The 27,814-nt window shown below is 40.2% G+C and overlaps 2 protein-coding genes across 9 annotated transcripts in view; both read left to right on the forward strand.

Moving 5' to 3' along the window:
- SYTL2 (synaptotagmin-like 2) overlaps window positions 1–19,369 on the forward strand; it is a 123,159-nt gene extending 103,790 nt beyond the window's left edge. For 6 of the 8 annotated variants that reach the window (XM_010853177.1, XM_010853176.1, XM_010853178.1 and 3 more), the window contains 9 exons: window positions 2,583–2,677; window positions 5,561–5,680; window positions 7,003–7,172; window positions 8,560–8,662; window positions 11,083–11,253; window positions 13,276–13,354; window positions 15,883–15,982; window positions 17,243–17,448; window positions 18,290–19,369. In XM_010853177.1, the coding sequence (XP_010851479.1) occupies window positions 2,583–2,677; window positions 5,561–5,680; window positions 7,003–7,172; window positions 8,560–8,662; window positions 11,083–11,253; window positions 13,276–13,354; window positions 15,883–15,982; window positions 17,243–17,448; window positions 18,290–18,435 (1,190 nt within the window). In that variant the 3' untranslated portion in view covers window positions 18,436–19,369. The remainder of the gene's footprint in view (window positions 1–2,582; window positions 2,678–5,560; window positions 5,681–7,002; window positions 7,173–8,559; window positions 8,663–11,082; window positions 11,254–13,275; window positions 13,355–15,882; window positions 15,983–17,242; window positions 17,449–18,289) is intronic. The other 2 variants (XM_010853179.1, XM_010853184.1) reach the window with 1 other exon arrangement.
- A 1,986-nt stretch (window positions 19,370–21,355) lies between these two features.
- On the forward strand, window positions 21,356–27,457 carry CCDC89 (coiled-coil domain containing 89). Its single transcript, XM_010853185.1, has 2 exons — window positions 21,356–21,556; window positions 25,971–27,457. Exon 2 carries the CDS (start codon window positions 26,127–26,129, stop codon window positions 27,237–27,239), a length of 1,113 nt encoding a protein of 370 aa, XP_010851487.1. The 5' UTR covers window positions 21,356–21,556; window positions 25,971–26,126; the 3' UTR covers window positions 27,240–27,457.
- Window positions 27,458–27,814: the final 357 nt, after the last annotated feature.

Raw genomic sequence — 27,814 nt, forward strand, 5'->3', positions numbered from 1 at the left:
GACTTGTTCTTAACTGTGACTATTGTCTTGAGTACAAATAGTGCATTAAAAAGGGGTTTGTGGGGACTAGCAAAGAATGAAGATATGTTTGTGTGTCTTCTTGGCATCCCTTTTCAGAGGTGGTTTCAAAATCCTAGGCGTTGGAGTGATGAAGATACACCTACCGGCCCATAGGATTTTTAATAAGTTTCCCAACAGTCATTGGATGTGCTAATGGTTCTTAAAGAGAAGCGTTGCCAAAGGAAGGAGCCATTAGATAGAGGAAAAGTGCTGATGCTTGAAAACAGTGACTTCTCATCTGAAATCTGAAACTCTGCTCATGAGGTTCTCCTGCCAGAGATGAAGGCACTGAGCCTTGGCACATGACCTAGGAAATAAGGCCGTCCAGGCTTCAGCCATTGGTGTGTGTTCTCTGTCTGGCTGCCGCAGAGACAACCAGACTTCTGTCTCTCAGGGGTGTCGGGTAAAGAGGCTTTTCCAGTTGCTGTTTTACCGGCAACTGGATACTTAAGTTTGGGCATCTTAGTTTATCTTTGTATGTTTTATTCAACATTTAGCCTGAGGAGTGAAAACAAAGCATAGACATGGATGATGTGTGCCTATATATCTGTGTCTTCATTTGTGACCTCCTAATTAGCTGAGTTTTTGGTCAAGGCAAAGAGGCTAATCAGTGCTAAATTCTAGATAAGTTAAATTCCCTTTTTTTGTGGTATTTTCCAAGATGACTTTTAATGCCTGGGCTGGGGTTATTCCTTTTCTTTAGTGAAGAGTGTGTTCTTACCATAAAACAAAATGAAATGCATGGTCAAAACACAAATAACTAAAGCCCAGTAAACATATTACTAAACTGACTACATTTGAGTAGTAAATATATACTTTGAAAATAATACGGAGCAATGTTATAAGAAAGTTTTGCATACTCATTGGGCTATCCTTTGCCCTTGTAGGACCTGATCTTATACTATTCAGTATAAGTCACTCAAATACGCACCATGGGAAGTAATTAAAGCAGGTTATCATCTTGTAAGACAACATAAATATATTTTGATGCATTTGTGAGCCTAAAACTAGGTGAGAGCTATTATGTGATAAGCAAATATTTAATAGTTCAAGTTTCCATTTTCCTTTATTAGATTTCTTTTAACTAATGATAAATGTACCTAATATTTAGGGCTAAACTTGAGCCTTTTGAGTTATATGTAGACAAATAATTTGATCTTTATTTATCTGTTTTCCTCGTATCTCTGCAATGAGAAAGTCAAACCAGTATATTTATGTCACATGGAAAAGATAATTTAAAGATTTCCCATCAGATATTTACTTGTTTAGCAAAGACATATATAGAGCCTAATATATGTAACACATATAGCACTGTTCTGAGTGCCTTGAAAAATATTAAGTCATTCGATACAAAAGCTCTGATTCACCATAAGAAAAGCTTAGACATTGTCATTCTTAGACTGCTGATGCTGCTACTGCTAAGTTGCTTCAGTTGTGTCCGACTCTGTGCGACCCCATAGACGGCAGCGCACCAGGCTCCCCCGTCCCTGGGATTCTCCAGGCAAGAACATTGGAGTGAGTTGCCATTTCCTTCTCCGAGTCAAATATTTGGTTACCCTGAAATACAGATTTAATAGGAAAGTGAAAAGTGAAAGTGAAGTTGCTCAGTCGTGTCCGACTCTTAGCGACCCCGTGGACTGCAGCCTACCAGGCTCCTCCGTCCATGGGATTTTCCAGGCAAGAGTACTGGAGTGGGGTGCCATTGCCTTCTCCCATTCTTAGACTAAGAAGAAGAAAAGTTTTCTAACTAGAGTTAAACATATTAGGAAGAGAATTCATCATCTTGTTGTGACTTCCACATATATACTTACTGTATCAAAAAGAAACCATGTGCTACATTTTCATATTAAATTCTTAGAGTATCTTAACCTGAGTCATTCATACATGGCCTTTGGATATCACTGTTGAAAGTTATCTGGATTGACAGATAGCTAAATAATTTCTATTTTCAGAAAATAATTAATTTTGAAACCGTAGTCTCTTATGATTCTGAGGGAGAAATACTCTTACAGTAATCCCAACAATCACCAAGGAATCCAACCTCCTTTTAGACATCAATAGCCAGGACACTTTTATGACTGAGTTGTGTACAAAGATCCTTGCTATTCAATGAAATAGTTTTTCAGCCTGCAGCATGTTAAAAAATATATCTCAAGGAGATGAACCAATAAAGTATAGATCTTGTGGTTCAAAGATCTACTGTGAAAAAATGTAAATTAAAACCAATTCATCTTAGTGGTATATTTCAGTATAATTCAAATCCAGTTCTCTGGTCCAATAAAACCTAGTGGTTTTTAAGTTCTGTTTTCTGTTTGGTTCAACTCCTTGCTAGTTCTCTCTCTATAATTTATGAAGATTGCATGTTGCTTACCCTACGGTCCTGTGCATGTGAACTACTGTGCCTTTAACCATTTTACAAAAACGTCTCTGTTCATAGATGGAAAAAAGTGTGTTTTCAACGTATGCCTTATGTTTGTCTGACAATTGTGAGGATAATTTTGAATGGAAATGCTGCTGTTTAGTTTCCACAGTGTCTTCACAGCCTGATAATCAGTTTTCCCACCCTGACAAACTCAAAAGGATGAGCAAGTCTGTTCCAGCATTTCTCCAAGATGAGGCAAGTTTGTCTTTTGTACCTTCCGAAAAATGGAACCAAATAAGTGGATTTGCTATGCCAAGGTTGGTGTGTTTGCATTAAGCCTAACAGCGGAGACCTAAGAGGCCGCAGGGGTGACCTTTGCCTCTCCTGTCAATAGACATAGTGTTTTTGGTCCTGGAACAAGGCAAGGCATATCTCATTTGACTCATACAGTAACTTTTTGGTGGTGAAGCCAGATTGCATACAGGGAATGTGACTTTTGTTTCAAAATAAGGAATTCAGGCAGAAAAATGTTGGCATGAACTTCTCTGTACTTTAGAGTACAGTTCATTTGTGAAAGCTTAGTCTAGATAGCATGACTAGCTTGAAAGCGTATGTTAAAATTACAGAGTATCAATGACATGGAAAACTTTAAGGATATCAACCAGGTATAGGCACTTTATATACATTATCTCATTTAATCCTCCAGTAACCCTGGAAGGTGGGCACCATCACTATCCCCAGATATTACAGATGAGCAAACTGAGATTAGGAGAGATCAGGCAACCTCACTCAGCTAGAAAGGGGCTGAACCCAGGAGTGGAGTCCAGATCTGACCTTCATGCTATTAACTACTATCCCTTCTGTTTCAAATAAGAACATGACTATTATCTGTTATTCATTTAATTCATAGTGAGTACCAGGCACTCTGATATCTTTAACTCTTACTAACAAAATGTGATAGGTACAAATTTTTCCATTTTATACAAGGAGAAAGAGCCTCACAGAGCCTTTCCCCAAATTCAACAGCTACTAAAAAGTAGAGCTAGGATTTTAACTCAGGTTCTTTGACTTAACTAAGATTCCATGTTTTGCAGTCAGGTAATTAGGAGTCTGAGGTTTGATGTTAGACACTCCCACCCCTAGTTACGCTGCTGATTTGCTATGTGGTTGTGAACAATTTCCTTAACTTCCCTGAGCACTTTCTAGTACCTAACTCATTAGACTGTAAGGAGTCAGTGAGATAATGCCGGGAAAACACGCAGCGCAGTGCTGACACGTAGTACCTTAATGCTTGCTGTTGCTGTTTGCAGTTTTGGTCTGATTTTTCATGATGAAATAGAAGCTTCATCCTTTCTCTTAGTAGATGGAATGTAAGGAAAGCTCTGAAAACATACAAATTACATCCCTCCTCCCCAACCTCCAGGGAACCCTTCTGTCTACACTTGAGCCTTCCGTGAACTGTACCAGAAAATATTCAACCCCTGTGCTTAAGAGCCCACATTATAGTTGCTTTGGAGAAGCACTCATTCTTTGAAACAAGCTCATAAGCTAGAAGCCAGCATAGGTACCTCAGGGGTTCCTGTGGTGTTATACCTTTGTAGATGTGCTTTGGTCTTGGCTGGTCATATGAATAAAACATCTCATAATCTGAGAGGCAAATGATACCAGTTGCTGATTGTTTTTTCTCCTTCCTTCAGTTTTAACCTGCTGCCTCATTGCTCCATGCAAAAGATAGTCCAAATAGTTTGTGGATCAGAGATGCCAAATTAAGCTGTATTGTTTTAACCTTTCAAAGTATTTGGGGTTGGACTGAATGTTAAAGAAAGTGGGATAAAGTCAGACTTTGCTTCTTCACCCACTGTCCCTTTGAGGCTTACCATCAGTCACATTTGTTGAGTGCCAACTTCGTGAAAATCAGTGTTACAAGTCATCAATACAAGGTCCTGTCCTTCCAATAATCACTAATGATCTGATGTACCAGGTAGAATGTATTATGGCTGTGATAGAGGGAAACGGTCTCTAAGCATGTGGGGAGGGAGTGTGATAATAGAAACATTAAAAAGGTGTGGATTTTTTCATCCTTGAGGAAGGATTCTTTTCTTATCCACATAAATCATTATTTTTTTTAACTCCTTTCTTAATCTGCATTAGGATTGGCATCTGTTACATTGACATGTAATTGCATGGCCCTGGAATATGTTGGCATGAACTAACCACTCCTTTGTAAAGGTGTTTCCCTAACCCCAGGAGCCACTGAACTGCTCCATAAACTCTCTAACCCCAAAAGGAGCTCCTTCTGACTCACAGATTCTTAAAGCTACCATCTAATAAACTATAGATCTAAACATAATAAAATTTATTATCACCACTTTTTCTTTCTTGACCCAGGTAAATATTTCCAGGGACATATTTAAAATAAATACCTTACTGCCATTTTTTAAAAATTGTTAAAATACAATGTGGGTAGAATGTATAATTCAATATGCCTCCCTGTAGCAACAAAAAAGATAAGCACAGTAACTCTATAGGAATACCTAAGAGGTGGTTTAAAATTACATATCTGTTCAGTTCACATATGTGTGTGTGTGTGTATACACATACATGCATATATGAAAAACTTGAAACACAGATCAGATTAGAATTGTTTTCCCTAGTTTAATAGTGTCTCAAGTAAAAGATTTGATTTTTAGGGAAGTTAAGCCTATGTTACCGAGAGGAATTAGGCATGACATTTTATGATTTAAGGGTAAATATTAGACCTTTTATTGTCTAGGTAAAGATAATTTCTCATATGTAGCAAAAAAGTTTGCCAAGCAATATAAATGTATAATATTAAGAGAAAGCCAAGAAAGCTCACAATATGCTATCTTCTGTAGCACCTGGGGGCCACCTTGCTGGTGAAAAAAAAAATCACTTTGCTGTTTCAGTAGCTAAACACTGCTCTCCTGCTTAAGTGAGATCCTGGGTAGACCACCCACCCCATCTTGAATCCCATTCCTTGGCAGTTAGCACTGCTGTCCTTTGACCTTGGAAAATGTCATACATGAGTGGGATAACAAGCTATTATCTTTATCTAAACTAAGATCTTGATCTTGACTCTTTCTGAATTTGAATTTTGTATTATATGATGTTTTGTAGAGTGATGACAGAGAGACAGATACAGCATCAGAAGGCAGTTACCAGCTCAGCAGACACAAGAAGAGCCCAAGCTCTTTAACCAATCTTAGCAGCTCCTCTGGCATGACGTCCTTGTCTTCTGTATGTAAACAAAGGCTTTGTGTTAATATCCCTCTGCTTCTGCCAACCTTGCTCTGCCACGCTCCTGCTCCTGTAAAATGGCCTTTTGTTATATTTCTCAGATTCCAGGGGCGTGAGAGGTTTGTTTTTTATCTAACCCACAATTAGCTTCTGGCTAGCTACATCTTCTTTTCTTCTCTTTTTTTAATCACAAGACAATTCATATCCGAGATGAACAAATACGGTTTGTTTTGGATGTTAAGTACTTCAAAAATAAACCTAAATTATCAACAAGATGAACCACTAAACTTCTCTGGGCGGTGAATGGGGTAACTATTACAAAGTCTGCTTTTATCAGACATGATTTGATGTACTCTTTGCAGGTATAGAATTGTACCTCTTTTAGCAAGTCATTTATTCTGACGACTAAAAGTACTGATTCACATTAAAAGGAAAGGTGATTCTTGGCCTCATGGAAGGATTCAGAATGGAATTTTCCAAAGGAAGCTCCCTGAGTATAGTTACTCAGATTTGATTTGGAGAATTTGACTTTATATAGAAGTGAGATAGTTTTGTGTGCATGTAGCATGTGTATAGAAATATATATATATATATGTAAATATATCCATATACATTTATCCAAATATCTATGATCTGTATATACATGCACAGATCTCATCAGATATGCTAAATGAATGATAAATCTGTGCTTAAATTCTTACTGGCCTTGCATTTTTTCAAACTCTTTTAAAAAAAATCTATTTAAATTGAATTTCTGCTGATAACAATCAAATGTATGGCCTTGGGAAGGTTTTAAACTTCCTTCATCAATCATCCATTTTCTACCCTTCCTGACCTCTAAAAGTGTATGGCTCAGTAAGCATTTTCTTAGAGGCAGTGGATGGGTAACATAGTAAAATTCCTTTTTAGTGCCTTGGAAATTTGATAGAGCAAAGTGTCACTGTGATTTGTGTGCCCTGGGGCTTCTCACATCCTCTTTATTTAACATTTTAAATTCTAAGCATGCCTAAAAATGGGACTCTGAGTGCCCCCTACTATAAAATCACCCTGTTTTGAAATGAGTCAGTATCTAAATAACTTTGCATTTCATACTTTTCATCCATGTCTCTTACAGGCAGTTTTTGTTAACCACCAGTCATCATGTCATGTATATCATGTCAGGTTGTCTGTGTTGGTATGCTTTTTTAATGCCACATTAAATTAGCTGCTTTTATATGCAAACTAGAGAAATACTGGCAAGCAAAGATTACACCCATGTAATCCTTGCGCTGGATTCGAGAGTGAGACAGACACAGACACCACGTGTTTTCCCACGCTTTCAGGTCAGCGGCAGTGTGATGAGTGTTTATAGTGGAGACTTTGGCAATCTGGAAGTGAAAGGAAGCATCCAGTTTGCCATCGACTACGTGGACTCACTGAAGGAGTTGCATGTCTTTGTGGCCCAGTGCAAAGACTTAGCAGCAGCGGATATTAAGAAACAGCGTTCGGACCCGTAAGTACATTTTGGAGACACTATTTTCTCTTAGTTACTCTTGTAGAAATTGGGAAAGAAAGAAAGAAATTGAAGGGAAGGTATGTGTGTGACTGTGTTAAAAAGGAATGTTCGGGGGAAAAAAACGGGATTCGGAGTGGGGGAGAAAAAAAGAGTTGGGGAAAAATGCTGTTTATAGATTCATACACCAAACTTACTAAATTGTAAGAATGTCAGAGAAACCAAAGCATTTCAAGTTGGAAGGAACCTTTGAGGTCATCTTGTCCTGATTCCTTCTTTTTTACAGTTAAGGAAACAAAGGATAGAGAAGATAAGCACTGTTTGTTTATAACAAACAGTGAGACTTGAGCCCCCTGTCTCCACACACGTTTAGACTTTCTCTAAAAGGAGGGACGAGTTGGGCATACTTTATAGTGCTCAGTGATGCAGAGATAGTTAAGGTTCTAGAATAAGGTAGTTTCCACATTTAAGTTATATTCTACAGAACTTTAGGGGGAATTACCAATTCATTTTTGAAATCACAGGTTTAATGGCATTTCAGTTCAGTTATAAAAGTTGAATGACAGTCCCCCCCTTACCCCTATGCAGAAGCCTGATTCTTAATAATTTTGCTAGCATAAGCCCAACCCTTTGTTTTTGTTATAAAAGCTGTGGGGTCCAATAGCTTTTCTTTTTCCTTTTTTTTTTTTGTTTTACATTGAATATGGCCTGATTAGGTATGTACCAAGATTTTTCTTTCAGAAGACAGTCTTTTTTAATTCTGCAAGCATCAAAGCCTTTTCTTAATAAGACACTAGCCAATGAAATTAAGCATCACATTAGAGGTCAGTTGTCTTCCCCCTGCCCTACATTAGTTAAGGTCAAAGGAAAAAAGGAATTCAGGGACTATCTCTTAAAAATCTTCAGAACAATTTAAAATGATCCATTCCACTGAAATCACTTAAAAGTTTAAGTATAAAGGTGCTGATGAGAGCATTTATTATATACTACTTTCGCTGCTGCTGCTAAGTCGCGTCAGTCGTGTCCGACTCTGTGTGACCCCATAGATAGCAGTCCACCAGGCTCCCCCGTCCCTGGGATTCTCCAGGCAAGAACACTGGAGTGGGTTGCCATTTCCTTCTTCAATACATGAAAATGAAAACGGAAAGTGAAGTCGCTCAGTCATGTCCGACTCTTCGCGACCCCATGGGATGTAGCCCACCAGGCTCCTCCGTCCATGGGATTTTCCAGGCAAGAGTACTGGAGTGGGGTGCCATTGCCTTCTCCGACTTTCGCTAGTGTCATGAAATAATTATTCCTATCAATTTCTAATGCATTTTTAAAAGTACAGGTAGACATGTCACTTTTATTTTCTCTGACCTTCTTGTCTGTTCAATTCTCTTTTTAGATACGTCAAGACTTACCTATTACCAGACAAAGGCAAAATGGGCAAGAAGAAAACACTTGTAGTGAAGAAAACTTTGAATCCTGTGTATAACGAGATACTGCGGGTACCTACAACCTCTCTATCTAGGAAAATCCCAAATGGTGACCTATGCATTTAAAAGGCCATGTCATCTTGGGTAATATCTCTGCAGAGGAAGTCAGTCCCCAAGAGAGAAGGAAATGAATAACCACTTTCTGAGAATCTGCTTTGTATGAGATGATACACCATGACTGTTGTATGCCTTGTCTCATGCATGCCCTCCATACTCTGCCAGGGATTATTATTATCTTCATCTAACAGATGAGGCAAATGAAGCTTAAGGAAATAAAGGAAACTGGATACACCGATGATAAAGTTGAGCACTGCAGCCAAAACAATCTTATAAAAGCCCAATTCTGATCGTGTTATTTCTCTGCTTAAAATCTTGGAGGACTCCCATTAGCCTTAAGGTCAAGCCCGCCCATCTTAACATGCACACCCCTCCCTTGAGAACCTGAGCTCTGGCCTCATCCTTCCACTTTCTTCAGGTTATCCTGATTCCTTTCTGTTCTTCGGAGGAATTACATTCTCTCACTCTGCTGGGACTTTCTCTTCCTTCAAACTGGGACGTTCTTCCCCATGCTGTCCATAACTACTTCCCACAGCCTGAAATGCCTCTTTCTGTGAGAGGTTGTCTCTTAACTCCTAAGTTTCCCTGCTGTCTGCTGCCTCAGTCTCTTTGTTTCACAATAGGCAGTGTTGACTTTCAGCACTTTAACCGCTGGTTTAATTGTAAATTCCCCAAGAGCAGGGATCAACTCTAGGTGGTTTATAAACTGCATACCGTGTGCAAATGACTTAACCCATCTGCACTTTAGATCTGCAAACGGGAGATAAGAAGAGTACCTATCTGGGACTTCCCCAGCAGTCCAGTGGTTAAGAATCTGAGGTTCCATTGCAGGGACCACAGGTTCAATCCTTTGTGGGGGAACTAAGATCCTTCCTGCTGCACGGTGTGGCCAAAAAGTTTTTTAAATTACTTTATAAGAAAAAAAGAATAGTGCCTACCTACCTCAGTAGTTGTGAACATTAAAAGAGTTAATACGTGTAAAGTGATAAGTATGCATTCGTGGGTGTCAGTCACTTAGTCATGTCTGACTCTTTGTGACCCCATGGACTGTAGCCCACCAGGCTCCTCTGTCCATGGTTTTCTCCAGGCAAGGATACTGGAGGGGGTTGCCATTTCCTTCTCCAGGGGATCTTCCCAACCCAGGGATCGAACCCAGATCTCCTGCATTGCTGGCAGATTCTTTACCATCTGAGCTATAGGGAAGTCCATAGTATAGTATGCACTAAACACTTAGTAAATGCTGACTCTTAGTACAGTGTCTGGAATAGGTACTTTATAAATGTTTATTGGAAGGAGAGATGGCTCGATAGATGAGTGGAGAATATACCTTGCTCAAATGCCCATGTTCTATCTTCCTGAAAACTGTCTCATGCTGCCTTAGTCAGGGGTAACAGATTATTTAAAACAACAAATGTGAGAAATATTATTCATTCTTTCTTTCTGAAAATTCTGTCCAAGTATTTGGTTATCCTCTGAGAAAGAGAGCGGCATTAAATTAACCCTCAGTTATCCATGGGTTAATTGTCTGTAGATTTTCTGTAGCAAGTTTTTAATTACAGTTTGACTGTGATACACCTCAGCATCCTTGCTATATCTAGGTCATCTACTTCAACCACGAACTCAGGAAAAGCCAGCTCATTTAAATGGTAAACTCAGAGAAAAGCAAGTCTACTACAACCAAAATGGACATTCAAGTAGTATATCATAAAGCCAAGTAGAGATTATTTTTAGATTAGAAAGACTATATCCCTTCCATAATTATATGGACTACATTTCAGATTAAAACTGTTAGGATGCCCCCCAAAAAGCAAAAAACAGGTCGATCTTTTCTTAAAAAATATTTTGTCCTTGCCAAATATCAATGATTGGAGAGATTGTATATATGTGGAGCAGGTGAAATATGGGAACTCTTCTGTACTTTCTTTTCAATTTTGTGCAAATCTCAAACTGCTCTAACAATTAGTCTATTAAAAAAAAAATACCTTGTCCTCAGGTAGAAAACAGACCATTGGATTAAGCTTCATTTGTATTTTTAGACTGAATTGGATTCCTGTTATATCTAGTTAGAACTAAAAACATCCAGTAAAAATTGAATAACTGGCTTTTGTTTTTAGAGAGCTATTACCAACTATGATACTTGAGCCATGATTTGCTTTTCCAGAGAGGGAAAGAAAAATCAGCTTTTGTGAAAGATGAATTTTAGCTCTTTGAAACGAGACACTTAGAATAAGATGACTTTGCAGTATTTTTGAGACTTGAAACCTAACAGATGAGAAAATCTGATCTACACAGAGGACTTTATCTTCACCTCTATGTCATAACTTTGGCCTGAAATAATAATATTTACCCCTTTAATTTCCTTCTTTGAACTGCAGTATAAAATCGACAAGCAAGTCTTAAAGACACAGAAGCTGAACCTGTCTGTTTGGCATCGAGATACATTTAAGCGCAATAGTTTTCTAGGGGAAGTGGAACTTGATTTGGAAACTTGGGACTGGGACAACAAACAGAATAAACAATTGAAGTGGTACCCTCTAAAGCGGAAGGTAAGTTTGGAGTTTTTTGTTTGGTTTGGTGGTTTGGGGCCTGGGATTCAGGAGAGAGCTGCTGTAAGATTCCATTTTCATTCAGAATGCTTATCCATTGTTTGGGATCATCATGTCTTTTCACTCTGTCCAATAAATCTCTTAGGCTCCTTTCTATGTTTTGTAGTGTTTCTTCCCCTATCTATTCTTTGGGCTGGCTAGTTTCTGCTAACCTATCTTTTAGTTCAATAATTTTCTTATCTGCTGTGTCTAATCTAGTATCTATCTAATATCTAGATGGATATCTATGGGTCCTCAGTTATTATACTTTCAGATTTATATTTTCACTTGACTCTTTTTTATAGATTCTATTTTTCTGCCACAATTCTTTATCTTCTCAGTATCTTTATGAATTTATTAATCAAAGTTACTCAAAGTATGTATCTGAAAACTCCTATATCTTAAACATTTGTGAGTCTCATCTCATTTTTATTGTTTAGTCATTTGGCCCTTTGTTCTGGTATGCCTGTTCATTTTTTTTTATTGCACGCTGGACACTGCATGTGAAAAATTCTAGGGATAATTTGAGAGGGTTTACTTTTGCATTTGACACACAGAGAAAGGACACACTGCCTCAATCTAGCCTGGTAACGAACTGACGAGAAGCTTTCACGTGGTCTGATCTCATTTTTCTTTGCCCATATTTCTAGGCTGTGGTCTTTCATGGGCTCCAACTGAAAACCTAGGTAGTAGTTTGCATATTTTAGCATGTATCCAACCTGGCCCCAAAATATGCATTTCTAACAAATCCTCAGGCATTGCTGATACTGCTGGCCTGGGGCCCATACTTTGAAAACTATCCGTCTAGAGTGTTTTCTGAGACCATCTCTCCTTAGCTGGCCAAATTTTGCCTCCCCAGCCCCGTAAGAGGCTGTGCTCAGCTTCTTAGCCTCTTTCTGCTAAGTCTGTTGTACTCTCAGTTAGCACTATTCAAAATGCAACTAATGCCTCGAAGTAGAAAGAAAGAATTTCAGGCTACAACAGCTTATCCATTTGAACCCTATCTATCTTAATAATTCTTCAGCACCTTCAAATAGATTTGTTTAATCTAGTTTTTTTTTGTTGTTCTCAATGTGACGGTTAAGTGTGATACATACAATTTATACAAACTTTTAAGTATCTATACAGTAAAGCCATTCTACTAAAGGAATGGTTCCAAAATACCACATCAAAGTCACCTGAAGCTCTTATTTCTAGGTCTACCCAAGACTTGCTAGTTAAGAATTTCTCAGAAGTTGTCAAAAGCATCTCATTTTTAGCTTTTTTCCGTTATGTTTCTGACATATAGCCCTGTTTTGGCAATAAGGGTCTAAAAGACTAGAATTTGAAAGTAAAACCACCTGTTCTATAATAAATACACATTTTTAAAAATTTATTTATTTTAATTGGAGTCTAATTACTTTACAATATTGTGGTGGTTTTTGCCATACGTCGACCTGAATCAGCCGTGGGCGTACATTGTAATATACATTGTACCTTTTACATTGTAAAATGATTGTTCAGTTTTTGTTATTCTTACAGGCATCTCCTCATCTGGTCTAAAATAATTAGGTTAATGCAGCTATGAAAATGTATAATTTGTTCCCCACCCATACCCCAGCTCTTCCTACTCCTTTAAAGAAAGAAAATACATATAAGTTGTTTTATGTGCTGGCTGGATCACTAACAAAAATGTATGTATTTTTATAAAAATCTAAACATTTCAGAACACCTTTCCCATCTCCAAGAAACCCATTCTGATTTCTCTGAACTGAAGGACTTAAAATGTGTTCTGGGTACCCTGCAGAGTTTTCCAGGATACACAGTGTAGCCTTCCCAGATATCAAAGCAACAGTCCATCTGTGATGGGGAGGGAAATTTCAATCCAGGGCACTCATGAATGATACCTATGCTCAGAAATGAGGCAGATATGGCCCTGTAACAGAGCACCAACAAACGGGGTGAATGTTTTGTGTCTCACAATGACATGCCTTCATTTGCCAGACAGCACCAGTTCCCCTTGAAGCAGAAAACAGAGGTGAGATGAAGTTGGCTCTCCAGTATGTCCCAGAGCCAGTGCCTGGTATGTACTGATTTTCTGTCCAGATTTATGGCCTTACTTTAGCCCTCCCCTCTCCAAAGATTTCTTTGAGTTCTATGTTGTTGTTTTTTTTTGTTTATTTTCAAAGGTGAAGCTCTAAATTAACTTACTAACTTAGTAAGGGTCCAAATGAGTCAATCCACACTTGTAAAACTAGAACATTTTCTTTATTTTTAATTGTGATCAAAACACATTAAAAAAAAATACATAACATAAAATTTTTCTTAACCATATTTAAGTGTGCGATTAGTTGTGGTTGTTCTGTGCTTACTCAGTTGTGTTCGAGTCTTTGCGACCCCATGGACTCTGCCAGACTCCTCTGTCCACATGATTGTCCAGGCAAGAACAGTGGGTGGGTTGTCATCTTCTCCTCCAGGGGATCTTCCTGACCCAGGGACTGAACCCTCATCTCCTGCATTGACAGGTAGATTCTTTACCACTGTACCTCCTGGGAAGCCCATTAGCAGTGTTAAGCATCTTTACAATGCTGTGAAGCATGTCTCTGGACTTTTTCATCTTGTACGTCTGAAACTCTATACCCATTAAACCACAACTCTTCTCTTGCCCTTCCTTCCAGGATCCCCTTCCTGGTAACCACCATTATATTTTTTCTGTTTCTTTGAGAAGAATTCTCATTTTTTTCTCAGCCCAGTTTGCAGCCCTTGTTTTAACTTCGGCCTCACTCTCCCCAAAGTTTGTATCTACACAGTGTAAATGGCCTTTCCTGTGTAGTGCTGTGATATAAATGGAACTGGAGTAATTTTTTTCCCCCCACAGGTGGAAATGAAAAGAATCCATATTAAGCCCCTAAGAAATTAGAGCTCATTTGTCCTCTACTCTCAAGGTCTCATTAGGGTAGAAAGTTTTTTCTTCAGAATTACTACATTGCATCTTTGATGTTAGAGCCTCAGGTCTCTAGCACAGTTAAGGAGCAAGAGACTGTCAGGAAATGAGTGCTAACCCTTCTCTCATTTCTCACACAGTTCCCTAAGTTACTCTCCTTAAGAATTCATATGAGGGACATCTGTGGTGGTCCAGTGGCTAAGCTTCTGTGCTCCCGATACAGGGGGCCAGGGTTCAATCCCTGCTTAGGGAACTAGACCCCATGTGACCAACTAAAAGTTTGCATGGCACAACTAGCCAGCCTGAATACTGCATCTAAGACCCAGCACAGCCAAATAGATAAACAAATAGAAATAAACGTTTCTTAAAGGTAGTGGTATGACAGAAATGATAGTGAGGGCAGTGATTAAACAGAGAAAGGCATTCCAATCCAGCTTAAAAAAAAAAGAGAGGACAAGCAAAGCATATCTTTAGGCCACATGGCACCCAAACTGCCATCTGGTTACATCTGGATCTTTTTAAAAGACAGATTCTTTTCTATATAATTTGTATCCTCTCATTTATGGTCAACATACATAGAAATTCTGCTAGTCTCATTTCCCATTTTTGCCATGATTACTTTTTGCTGGGGGAAGGGCAGGAGACCCCCATGTGATGGACTCCAGCTTGTGTGAGTTTTTGCTCCTATAATAGTTTCTCCTCCCTGGAATAGCTTCCTCTTCCCCTAAACCTATCCAAGTCTTTAGATAAAATCCCATCTCCTCTGTAAAGCTTTTCCTGAATGCATTTACCCTCACTGATCACATCATCTTCTAGAACGTCACAGTAATAACTTGGCATTTCATTCTATATTACATTTTACTGCTTTTATTGAGTTTCTGTCTCTAGCTTACCTGTACACATTTCCCAAGCACATAGATTTCTTGCATTCCTTGTATATCCAACAGCATTCCTAGCACAGGGCTGAGCATATAATAGATGCTCATTAAACACTGATCGGTTGACAGATTGGGTTCACCCATCCAGAAAAACATGGGGTCGCAAAGAGTTGGACACAACTGAGAGATTAACACTTTCACTTTTTTCCCTCCATCCATGTGCACCCAACCTATATAGAAACTTCAGACTAAGGCCAATTTCTCAGCAATTCCCTTCTATAGTATTGGCTCTTACATGTGTCTATACAATACTCCTATAAAATGCACAACTTCTTTTAACAAGAGTGGCTATACCTAAACCAGTACCTGTTTTGGTTACTTTATACTCAGGTTTGTTTAAATGCTTCCTATGAGCACTGATTGATAGTGGTATTAATATTTGAAAAGTATATGCATCTCACTGAGTAGTTTTGAACATAACTATAAATGGATGATTCACATACCTAATATCTATAATTGATCTTGTTGAGCCAAGCAAGACCCAGAAACAATGATGTAATATTCTGTACTTGCAATAAATTATTTTTATTTTATTGAGCTACTTGAGCTCACTACAGTCAGACTATGAAAAATGTAATTAAGAATAGATATAATCATTGATGATCATATCAGCAAGCACTCAGTCACGTCGCTGTGCCAGACCATTTTTAGATTGGCATCTTGGGAGGCAGTACTGCCAAGAGAGGAATGGCAGTGGAATTTCATTTTCTCTCTCTTTTTCTGTTATAGGTAAAAAACTTCCTACAACTGGAGAAGTGCACATCTGGGTGAAGGAGTGCCTCGATCTACCACTGCTAAGGGGCAGCCATCTAAATTCTTTTGTTAAATGGTACCAGCATCGATAATTCTGCCTCCCTCAGTTCCAAAATAGCCTGGCCTTTGCCAATTGGTTTTAATTTTCTGTAACTGTGATGCTGAAGTTCATCATTCATAGTATAAATGAAATAACTTGAGACAGTGGTGACACAAGCTAGAAGGATCTTTGACATGAACCCCCTGCAAGGCTCCATTTAGTTTAATAGGGAATACATACAACAGGAGGTACATCTGCTGGTGAGGACAATATTCAGTACCAAAGGGTTTATGAAATGGCTAATGGTGATACCACACCCCTTGTATCATTTGTCGAACATCTGTATTGTGGCCCATTTGCAAAAAAAGCCTTTTGCATCAGCCTGTGAATATCTGGAAGTTATTTGATAAACAGATCCACACTAATAATTAGCTCATAAGAGCTTGAAACAGTTTGGGTTTTTAAGTTGCAAACCTTTTTCTCAGTTATAAAGTAAATGCCTGGCATCTAGAAAATAGTGACTAAACAGATGTTATTGTGCTATCCTGACTCTCTCTAACTAATTTTATCTATGTAGATTTTATCAGAAGATGAGTTATTGCTACTTAAGTTTATATGACATTATTTAGGATTTTCCCTATACATATTCTTCACAGATGTCAACTGGTAAGCTTTTCAGCTCAGGTCAATCTCCCATTCTAAGACTAGGCCCAACCCTTCTTGCCTTTACAAGAGGCATGGTAGGGTAAATTAGTTTCAATTATTACCATAAATTATATGTAAATAATCACAAATATGTAATATAATTTATTCCCAAAGTCAAATCTAGGGAATTGGAGAGGTTTCTTTTCTTTTTCAATTCTGTACAAGACTAATTTCTTAGCCTCTCACAGATAATCAGGAGTAGATTTTAGAGGAATCCTCAAACAGTTGCTATATAGTAAATGCTAAATGCAGGTACTGAACTAAGTTGTTTGCTTAATCTGTAATTCTAATATTAACCTTATGAGGTAGGCATCACCATTCCCATTTCATAGATGAGGAAGCAAGCGTCTGAGAAGTTAAGTCGATTTCCCACAATACACAGCCAATAAGTAGCACAGTCAGGACTTCCTCAAAGCAAATCTGGTCCACTCTAGTGCATAATCTTGCCAGCAGAATGCCCACCATTACCATCTCTCTACATTCTTTTTTCTTCCATTTCCTCTTGCCAATCCTCAGTAGCTGAAGCACACTAAAAACACGAGCGTTTGTTGTCTTACTCACATGCTCTCACGGTAATGTTTCCTTTTGTAGTACCATCCTTCCAGACACAAGCAGGAAAAGCCGCCAGAAGACAAGAGCTGTGGGGAAAACCACCAACCCTGTCTTCAACCACACCATGGTCTATGATGGGTTCAGGCCTGAGGATCTGACAGAAGCCTGTGTAGAGCTTACTGTCTGGGACCATTACAAATTAACCAACCAGTTTTTGGGAGGTCTTCGGATTGGCTTTGGAACAGGTAACATGTGTTACATTTTAAATTTTCCATGAGTCTAATGCTTCTGGAGACACTATAGGTTGGTTGGTTTGCTTCTTCCTAATGAAAACAGAGACTCTCTTTCTGTTAAGTGTGGTGAAATGAATGAGTGAAGGAATGTCAAGCTGTGTGCCAGGGACTCGAGATATGAAGACTAACAGGATGCTGTTTTTGTCCACACAGAGCTTAAGTGATTGTGGGGGAAACCAGAAAAGCCTTCATCACTACCCTTTCCTGAAAAACCGTTTATGGCCTTTCATGGCTAAATGTGTGCTTTGCATAATAATAGCAGCTAACATTTATGGAGCACTGGTCACTGTACCGAGTGCTTTATTTGCATTATTGCATTCGATCCTCACAGAAGTTCTATGAGTTATTTCTAATGTTATACCCAGAGACACTGATGTTCCAAGAAATTAAGAAACAGAGCTAATAAGTGGCAGAGCCAAGATTCAAAATTGAGTGTGTTAGACACTAAAGCTATAACTACACTTTCTTAGGTCACCTACTGTCGCTTTCAATCCAATGCTGGAATCCTCCCTACTGTTCCATTATACACCTGACAGATTCTCATCTACATTTTATATGGTCAAGAAGAGAAGTCATTACTGAGAGTAATGAGAATAATCCCAGTTGTGGAGAGTTCCATTATCAGACATCTCATACAATTAAACAGATCTTTTCTTCTGTTGAGTCCCAGCCCTGCTGGTGATGTTAAAACTCTCCCTAGCTGTCTCCATTGGTGATTATAATTAGGAAATGACTCAGTTTTTCCAAATGAACTATTCCTTTCTAAATGCAAAGCTTCCCTTTTTTTGTCCAGGTAAAAGCTATGGTACTGAAGTGGATTGGATGGACTCTACTTCAGAGGAAGTGGCTCTCTGGGAAAAGATGGTGAAGTCTCCCAACACTTGGATCGAAGCAATCCTGCCTCTCCGAATGCTGTTGATTGCCAAGATTTCCAAGTGAAGCCAAAGTCCACTGGCTCCTCCACTGAAAACCAGACAGGTGGAATCCGATCTTGTAGGCAGAGATCCTCACCTTCCATCTGTTGCCTGGAACAAATGCTACATAGCATGTTAAAGTCAACCTGCACATGCTTCTTTGGTTACAAGGACTAAAAAACAAAAAAAATAACAAAATGTGTAACTTAATTTGTGACTGCAACATTTAAAGAAGATGGTTGAGAAAGCTAAGAAAATCAAAGCATTGCTGCTGCTTCAAAGAAAAAGCTGCCAAAAAAATATTAAATGTTGTTAATAAGAAAAAGTTTCCAGTTTGCTATCATGTGTTTCAAACCACAAAAGGGTTAGGAAGGCCTCCCACTTGATCACTGAAAACCCTTGCAGGAATTGAAAAAATGTTGGTTGTTGAAGAGTGACTCAAAGATATTCCTATGAGCAGGGGGGAAAAAAAAGATTAGAATATCGTGAAGATAAAGAATTTGTTCATAAGAAAACTATTCACTCTGTAGTCTCTACTGAAATATGGAATTCCATGTTAGGGCAATGAGACTGAATTTACTGCATGTATTTTTGCTTTGAGAAGTGTTCCCTTTTCCCAGTGTTTAAAGTCTTATGTGCTTTGGTGCCACCCACTGGCCATAGGTGAAATTAAGTTTTTGGCTTAATTTTCTCCTAAGTTTCAAGCCTGTATTTTATCATAGGGTACCCATATATAAAATGAAGAACAAAACCTTTGCATATATAAGATTCTGTTTTTCTTACAACTCTACTATATGAAGCAGCATGAGAGTGGTCACAAACATGATTTGCGACAAAGTTTTAATTAGAATGTAAATTGTTAAATTATACTGTCCTTCCTATGTATGTATAATTTTCATAAAGTATTTTGTAAAAACCCTTAGAATAAATTATTATATGATTTAATGGTATTGTCAAAGTAATCTGACTTCTTATTTTAAATGAAATACTTTATGTTAGGGATCTTAAAGTCCAGGACTTCCCTGGTGGTCTAGTGCTTAAGAGTCTGCCTGCCAATGCAGGGGACACAGGTTCGATCCCTGGTCTGGGAAGATGCCACATGCCACGAGGCAACTAAGCGTGTGTGCCACAACTACTGAGCCCATGCACCTTAGAGCCATGCTCCTTACAAGAGAAGCCACTGAAATGAGAAGCCTGCACCCTGCAATAGAGAGTGGCCCACACTCATCACAACTAGAGAAAGCCTCACGCAGCAGTGAAGACCCCGCACAGCCAAACATAAATAAATAAAAATTTTAAAAAACTTCTTTTAAAGAAGGAATTCTAGAATCTAAATTCACAAGCCAGGCTAAAGAACTTCTGGGATAATATTTCTCCAAAGTCTTTGCTGCAACTCTGGGCAAGATTTTCTCTAAACTGGAAGCTTCAGCTATGTTATTAAGAGTAGAACTTTTATTTTGTAGAAGTAGCTGAAAGCTTTGAAGGTAAGTTGTCATTTATTCTTAAAGTTTTCCACAAAGACATTGTTGGGTCATTTAATACACGAATCATCATTCCCTGTTAGAACTCCACTAGCTCGTCATTCCCAAAACAAGCTGATGATGGCTCAGCGGGTAAAGAATCTGCTTGCAATGCAGGAGACACAGGAGATGAGTTTAATCCCTGGGTCTGGAAGATCCCCTGGAGGGGTAAATGGCGACCCACTCCAATATTCTTGCCTGAAAAATCACAGAGGAGCCTGCAGCCCATGAGGTCAAAAAGAGTCGAACGTGACTGAACAACTAAGCACGCAGGCAGGGGAAGCTTAGATGGTGACAAGACAGTGAGATCTTAAAACAAGTATCTAACAAATGTCATTGAAAACAGCTCCAGTGCTTGCCTCTTCCCCCAAACAAATGCTAGAACCTTTGACCCACTGGCCAGTAAAAGCAACTAACCTAGAACAACAGCCTTGTCCCACTGTCTTTCGAGGTCTTTTAGGAGGTTGTTTGTCTAGTTGTATTTCCTCTTCCTGTTCTGACTGCAGCCAAGGGCAAGACCAGGTGACCAGACACACACCTCCGAGGTTGGCCTGCAACCATAGCAGACGTACAGACCCTGTTTCAGCCCCTGTCACTTCATACTACAAGCTACCTTCTCAGCCCTTTTTTTTTTTCCAGTTACCTTCTTAACCATCTGCTAGCATCTAGCCATCTCAGAAGCACTAATGAGATCACTTCTAGTATCTCCCCATCCAGGGCTAGGACTGCCTGCCTCCCCCAGCCCCAACTTTGCAAAACACCAGAGTGGACAACAGCACCCCCCTTGCATCTACCCAAAGAACTTCCAACTGCCTCAGGACGTCCAGGGAGATGTCGTGTCACTTTTTCTTTTTTTTTTTTTTCCTGAAAAAAGAAATATAAATCTTTAATCTCACCTGGCTGTAAGACAAAGTCTAAATGGGATTTTCATGCATTATAAAGTGTGCCACCTGAATTCTTTAGTGAACTCAGGTTGGCCGACTTTTGATTCAGTGGGATTTTTTGGCAAAATTCCTGCTGAAAATTTTCATTTTCTTAAATTAGAGGTGTTTCTTTGGACTGCATGTTTTAGGGCTCTTTTCCTTTTTTTCAGAAACCCAATCAGAAATAAACCTAAATACACTAGGTTAATGTATGACACTTTGTTAGTATATATGACTTTAGGGACTCGTGGGTGAAACATGAGTTCCCAGGAACTCCAATACTGTCTCTTTCTTCCTTGGTGGTGGTGGATCAATCCCTAAGTAATGTCTGACTCTTGCAACCCTGTGACTGTAGCCCACCGGGCTCCTCTGTCCATGGGATTTCCCAGGCAAGAGTATTAGAGTGCGTTGCAATTTTCCTTCTCCAGGGGATCTTTCCAACCCAGGGATCAAACCCGCGTCTCCTGCATTGTTGATGGTCTCCTGCATTGCAGGTGGTTGCTTTTACCACTGAGCCACCAGGGAATCCCCTGACTTCCTTGGGAGTAGGAAATAACACCAAAGACAGCTCCAACGTCACAAACTCTCAGTTAAAGCACTCCTCTTTCCTAGGTTCAGCTTGAGAGAACTTTGGGAGAAGCTGGCTGAGCTTGGGTCATGTCCTCACCTGCTGCACCACTCAGAGTGGCCAGGAACGGATAGGGTAAGCTCTTATGATTGGTCCTACCTGAGTTATGTGCCCACCCTATGGCCAGGGAGAAGTGATCCATTTTCAGAAGAATGGGGTGTTATATAGACAGGCACTGAAAAAATCAAGAACTAGGTAGCCACAGCAATTTGTATCCCCTTCTGGTGAAAATACTTCCAAATTCCATTCTTTTAAAAATGAAGTAATATTTTGAAAAGTCACTGCTGGCTTTTCCCAGAGAAGCCAACGTTTCTATACCCTCCGTGACTGCTGCAGCTTCTAAATAGGTGGTAAGGATCCTGGGAACTGTATAACCTGGTCACATGGCCTTGGCATCCATCAAAGCAGGATTACAGTTAGCCTAGGCTCACTTCTAGGGAAGTTACATGGACTTCTTTGCATATCTCTCATCCATACTCACCATCTAGGTTTAAAAGTCCCTCAACATTTGCCTTCTCCTGTACTCTTCTTCCCATTCTGATTTTGGGATTGCTCACCCATCTCCACCCCCTCCTAGACTCATTCACTAATTTCCCTAGTTTGTTTTACAAAACAAATGCTCCCACCCATGTGATCCAGTCACACACATTCCTTCCACTTCTTTGGCTGACTTGTTCCGAAAGAACTGCCTCTCCTTCAGCCTTAAAAAAGAAGACTCTCACTCTCCACATTCAGCACTTCAGTCAGGATGTGGGATCAGACTTCAGATCACTGCACCCCTATTTTTATTCTTTGAGAAGAGTAGTATGTCTAACTTATCCATGATTCTGTTAGCAGTGATAACACCTAATAGCCATTTTTCTATTATTTGTCTCTCCCATTTTACTGTAGTCATCTTAAGGGCCAGGACTGCAAACCTTGGATATAACAGTTTCTCAGCATATGAACTGAATGTATGAATGAATGAATGATTAAACAACTGAATGAATGATGAACTAAAGACGATGGGCTTTGGTATCAAAAAGATCTGGATGTGAATTCTGTCTCTATTACTCTCTGAGTGACTTGGGACAACTTGCTTAACCTCTCTGTGTCTTAGTTTCTTTGTTCTCTGCCAACTATGAAATGTGGATCAAAATGCCTATCTTTCAGAATATTGTTAGAATTACATGAAGAAAGATGTACAAATGCCTACTATTACATAGGGTATATAGGGCTTCCCCAGTGGCTCAGATGAAAAAGAATCTGCCTGCAATGCAGGAGATCTGGGTTCAATACTTGGGTGGGGAAGATCCCCTAGAAAAGTAAATGCAACCCACTCCAGTATTCTTGCCTGGAGAATTCCATGGACAGAGGAGCCTGGCGGGCTATAGTCCATAGGGTCACAAAGAGTTGGACATGACTGAGCAACTAACACTTTCACTTTCATGTAGGGTGTATAGAAGAGCTCTGTAAATGTTAATAGGTTAATAGTAGCTTAGACAAAAGAGATATTTAAAAACTTAAAGGCAGGTTGGGGGTGGGGGTACTTGTTGGATACCACTAGGGAGAATGTTGGCCAAGGTTTGTGACTTGGACCTCCCTTGGAAGGGAATATACTGAACACCTTCAGGATCACAGGTAGGTGGGAAAAAAGGTAGAATAAAGAAAACAATCATGGCAGAGAGGAATCAAAAGTCATTATTACTGAACTGCAAGTCCTCTGAGAAGAGTGCTGTGTCTAATTTATTAATGTTCCTTAGCATCAGTTCCTTCAGTCTTACAAGTTTTATTTCAGTGTGTGAAGCTTGAAATTTAAGGAACAGCGAAGAAGCGGTGTGAGAGGGAAATTTAAAATATGTTTATGTTTTTAAAAATCTTGGAACCCACTTTCATAAACCTTAAATATCCTACAATCTGAGTTGTTGCTAAAATTTTAGTTCAGGAGATTTCCCCAGTCCTCAGCCTTGCTTTCTTGTTTTCTCTACATAAACATCAGAGTCAGGATTGGGGACAAGAGAGCTTGATCTCTGAGACCAGAAGTAAAATCTCAGACTCTTCTTTCAGATCTATTCTGCTCTACATGAAATCTGAAGCATTATAAAATCCATCCATCCATAAGTAAGACCCCAGACTTTTTCCTTATCATCATGACTTGACAGTTTAAGTCTGACCACCAGAAATAGTGATCACAGGAATAGCTAGCTCTTTGCTCTCTGCTTAAGTTTTCACATCATTCAGATCATTCTAAATTTTAACTTTTTTAAATCTTGCTTTTTTCAATTATCTTTCAAACACAAGCATTTCCATGCCATTAAATTACCTATAAACATGCTAATGTTTAATGTCTACATAATATTTTATTATATATGAGGATATCATAATTTTCTTAACATTTTCTCTTTTTTGGACATTTAGGTCTCCAACTTTCAGTTGTTATGAACCATACTTTGAATAAAACTTTTTCTTTCAGACTATTTCTTCCGAAACAAAGAAGTCCCCAGAAGGACAATCATTAATTCAAAAGGCATAAAGATGTCTTAAGTTCGCAATACATGCCATCAATTGACTTTGATCACAGTAGAAGAGTACATATTTCACTATACCCTTATCAGTCCTGGATTGTCTTAAAAATAAGGGGAAACTTATTGACTAATTTGATAGATGAAGTATTTATTTATAACTGACATTTATTGGGTCACCGATGGGGTTTGATTATTAGCAATTTCATCCCCCTCATCTGTGAATTGTTCATTTCTCTTTTAAGATGTTAATGCTTTATTGATTTGTACAGGCTCTTTGTAAAAATGTAAATCTATTGTCTGTCATATTTATGGTGAATATTTTTCTCCATTTGATTTTTGACTTCAACATCCATCCAACACACACATCTGAGTCTCCCCAAGGCATTGATCTAATCATTAAGGATGAAACAGACACAGTCCCTACCCCTAAGGATCTCAGAGTTTAATAGTGGGAGGCAGTGGCATAAATGATGAGTGTAATAAGGCTTTGAAATGCTCTGTTAGAAGTTCAAATAGGCTAGAGCGACTGCTCTAAAAGCGGTGAGTGGTCATGTATGTACATGTAGTGCTGCTGCTGCTAAGTCGCTTCAGTCGTGTCCGACTCTGTGCGATCCCATAGACGACAGCCCACTAGGCTCCTCCGTCCGTGGGATTCTCCAGGCAAGAGTACTGGAGTGGGGTGCCATTGCCTTCTAGGGGCCAGGAAAGGTTTCATGAAGGAGGTGATTCCTAACTGAGTGCAAAATGCAGAGTTAATGACTAAAGTAACAAGGTAGGAAAAAAGCATTTCAGGCAGAGAGGACACCAACAGACAGGGCCAACAAAGGAAACTTCAATAGCTAGGTTAGGTTAGGGAATAAAGCAGCAGGCAGGTCCAGAGGAAGAAAATGATAGAGAGACATCAGAGTCTCACAGTTTTTAAATTATATATAACTTTTATATCTTTTAGATGTTCAACTTAGTCCAATTAAGCTTTACCTTATTCGTCTCTTACATAATATGTAGGCTAAGAAAGTCCTTCCTCACCCAGGGCTTCAATGCTTACCTTTATTTTCCTCTAGTTTCCATTTTTAAAAAGTATTTTATTTTTGGCTCTGTCGGGTCTTAGTTGCAGCATGCAGGATCTTCATTGTGGCATAGGGGTCTTTTCATGGCGGAGCACAGGTTCTTTGTTACCACGTTCCGGCTTCTCTCTAGTTGAGGCACCGTGGGCTCAGTAGTTGTTGTTCAGGGGCTTAGTTGCCCGACCAAGGATCGAATCCTAGTCCCCTGGATTGCAAGGCAGGTTCTTAACAACAGTCTACCAGGGACGTCCCTCCATGTTTAATATTTTGTTTTCATTTTAGTCCTTACATTTAACATTAAACATTTCAGATGTTTAATCCATCTGAAACTGACTTTGGTGTGTATAAGGTAAGCCTCATTTGAACTTTTGTGTGTGTGTTTTAATGTTTATCACACCTATATTGTCCATTAGGCTTTTCTCTGTAACCCTATTGTGTTAATGGGTAAAAAGGGAGTTCTAGCTAATAAATATATTCCCAGCTGGGGACAGTGCTTCAAGAAACAAGAGACATTTCCCTGGGGTTTCTTCTTTCACTGAGCTGTGTTAATCACTACAGGTACAAAGTCACAGCCATTCAGGATCCTTGTTCGCAGGGTCCTTCTGCTACTTTGTATTTATAGATTACAAATTTCTTTACAGAGCCAATGGTTTCCATGCAGAGGACTTTATTCTCATGACCATTGAAGTGGGGACAGGGAGGAGGACTATGTCACCAGTGCTTGATTTGTTTACTCCCACAAGAGATTAGGTGGAGTCAGGTTTCTTACCCCTGATGCTGGCTGGAAATCAAGTGGGGCTGGCCATCTCTGTATAGTACATGCCAGACCCTGGGCTGTTAGCGGAGGGCTGTGATTGGCTAGAAAGGCAAGCATAACCTGACATGATTGGCTCTGGACTCCCTCCTGTTGTTACTCCACAGCAGCCTGAAGACAGGTCCACCAATCACAGGGCTCCTTACTGGGTGCACGAGCAACTGCGGGAGATTGCCGGGAGACCCTAGCAACACCGTGGCGTTTGAAATCTGGACTGTGGGGCGCTGTGCAGTCAGCTGTGCAGTCAGTAGAGGTGCGTGCCAATGCCTCAGGAAGAGTCGGCTCCCAGGATGGACACCCCATCCTCTGAAGAACCCTTAGATAAGCAAAACAGAAAACTGGAAGACCAGGAAGAGGAGATGGGGTTTAAGGAGCTGGATGGTCTGAGGGAAGCCTTGGCGAACCTCCGGGGGCTGTCCGAGGAGGACAAGAGTGAGCGGGCGATGCTGTGTTCCCGCATCCAGGAGCAGTCCCAGCTCATCTGCATCCTGAAGCGGAGATCCGACGAGGCCCTGGAGCGCTGCCAGACCCTGGAACTGCTCAACACCGAGCTGGAGGAGAAGAGGCTGCTGGAGGCCGAGGAGCTGAAGGCCAAAAATCAGCAGGCCCAGAAGCTGGAGGAACGCTTTATGACCCTGGCCTCCAACCACGAGTTGATGATCCGCTTCAAGGATGAACACAAAAGGCAGAACGCCAAGCTGCGAGAGGAGAACGAGAAGCTGAGGCTGGAGAATGACCAGCTCTTCAGCCCAGCACTGAAGGCCCAGGAGGCCAAAATGGTGCAGCTCACAGCCCAGAGCGAGGCCCTCGCCAAGGAGCTGGAGACCCTGCAACGGAAGTACGCCCATGATGTCTGCCAGGCTCAGGCCCGAGAGCAGGAGCTGCTGGAGCTGCAGAACCGGCAGGCCTGCGCCCACACTGAGGAGACCGAGCAGCTGCGCATGCAGCTGCAGAGCCTCCAGCAGCAGCAGCAGGAAGCCCTGCAGCAGACGGCGAAGGCGGAGCAGGCACACAGCCAGCAGAACCGGGAACTGCGGGCCCGGCTGCAGACAGTCACTCGGGAGAAAGAGGAGCTGCTGCTGCTGTCCATGGAGAGGGGCAAGGTGCTTCAGAACAAGCAAGCGGAGATCCGCCAGCTGGAGGAGAAGCTGAAGATGGCCGACGTGGCCAGGAGGCACGCACTCGAGCGCTTTGAGCAAGAGGCCGTGGCCGTGAACAGCAACTTGCGAGTCCGGGAGCTTCAGCGCAGGGTGGATGGCATCCAGGCCGCCTATGATGAACTCAGGCTGCAGTCCGAAGCTTTCAAAAAGCACAGCCTGGATCTTTTAAGCAAGGAGAGAGAACTCAATGCCAAACTCCGCCATCTCTTTCCATAAGGAGGTTTCTGCTTCCTCTGGCCTCCGATGAAGAAATCAGATATCTGTGCCTTACTATTATGGCGAGAGTCAAGATGGCATTCCATTTATTCTACTTTTAAGTACGAGAGACCAAAGAAAAGCTACTTTACTACAGTGATGTTGTTTACTACAGTGCCATTGTAAGGGTAACACTGATTTTTCAGTCCTACCACCTAGAATACACGAGATTTACCAAATTTCGTTGTGTGCCTTTGAAATCTTCCTAAGTTTGCTATCAGTATCTCCACCTCTCCTATAACTTATTCATTCTCAACCTCAGATATCTTCAGCTGTCCTAAGTTTTAAAATTAGCAGCTCTTACTTTTCAGAGTGCAATGGGGGATGTATTATTGTGAATAAGTGCAATGGGATGTATTATTGTGAAAAATAGCACAGTTAGGCCTTGTATCGGAGAAGGCAATGGCAGCCCACTCCAGTACTCTTGCCTGGCAAATCCCATGGACAGAGGAACCTGGTAGGCTGCAGTCCATAGGGTCACTAAGAGTCGGACAGAACTGAGCGACTTCACTTTCACTTTTCACTTTCATGCGTTG

Source organism: Bison bison, unplaced genomic scaffold, assembly GCF_000754665.1.
Source record: "Bison bison bison isolate TAMUID 2011002044 unplaced genomic scaffold, Bison_UMD1.0 scf7180017864324, whole genome shotgun sequence".
Lineage (NCBI taxonomy): Eukaryota > Metazoa > Chordata > Mammalia > Artiodactyla > Bovidae > Bison > Bison bison.

Coding starts and splice junctions, on each gene's coding strand:
- CCDC89 (XM_010853185.1), top strand. CDS start 26,127: ATGCCTCAGGAAGAGTCGGCTCCCAGGATGGACACCCCATCCTCTGAA.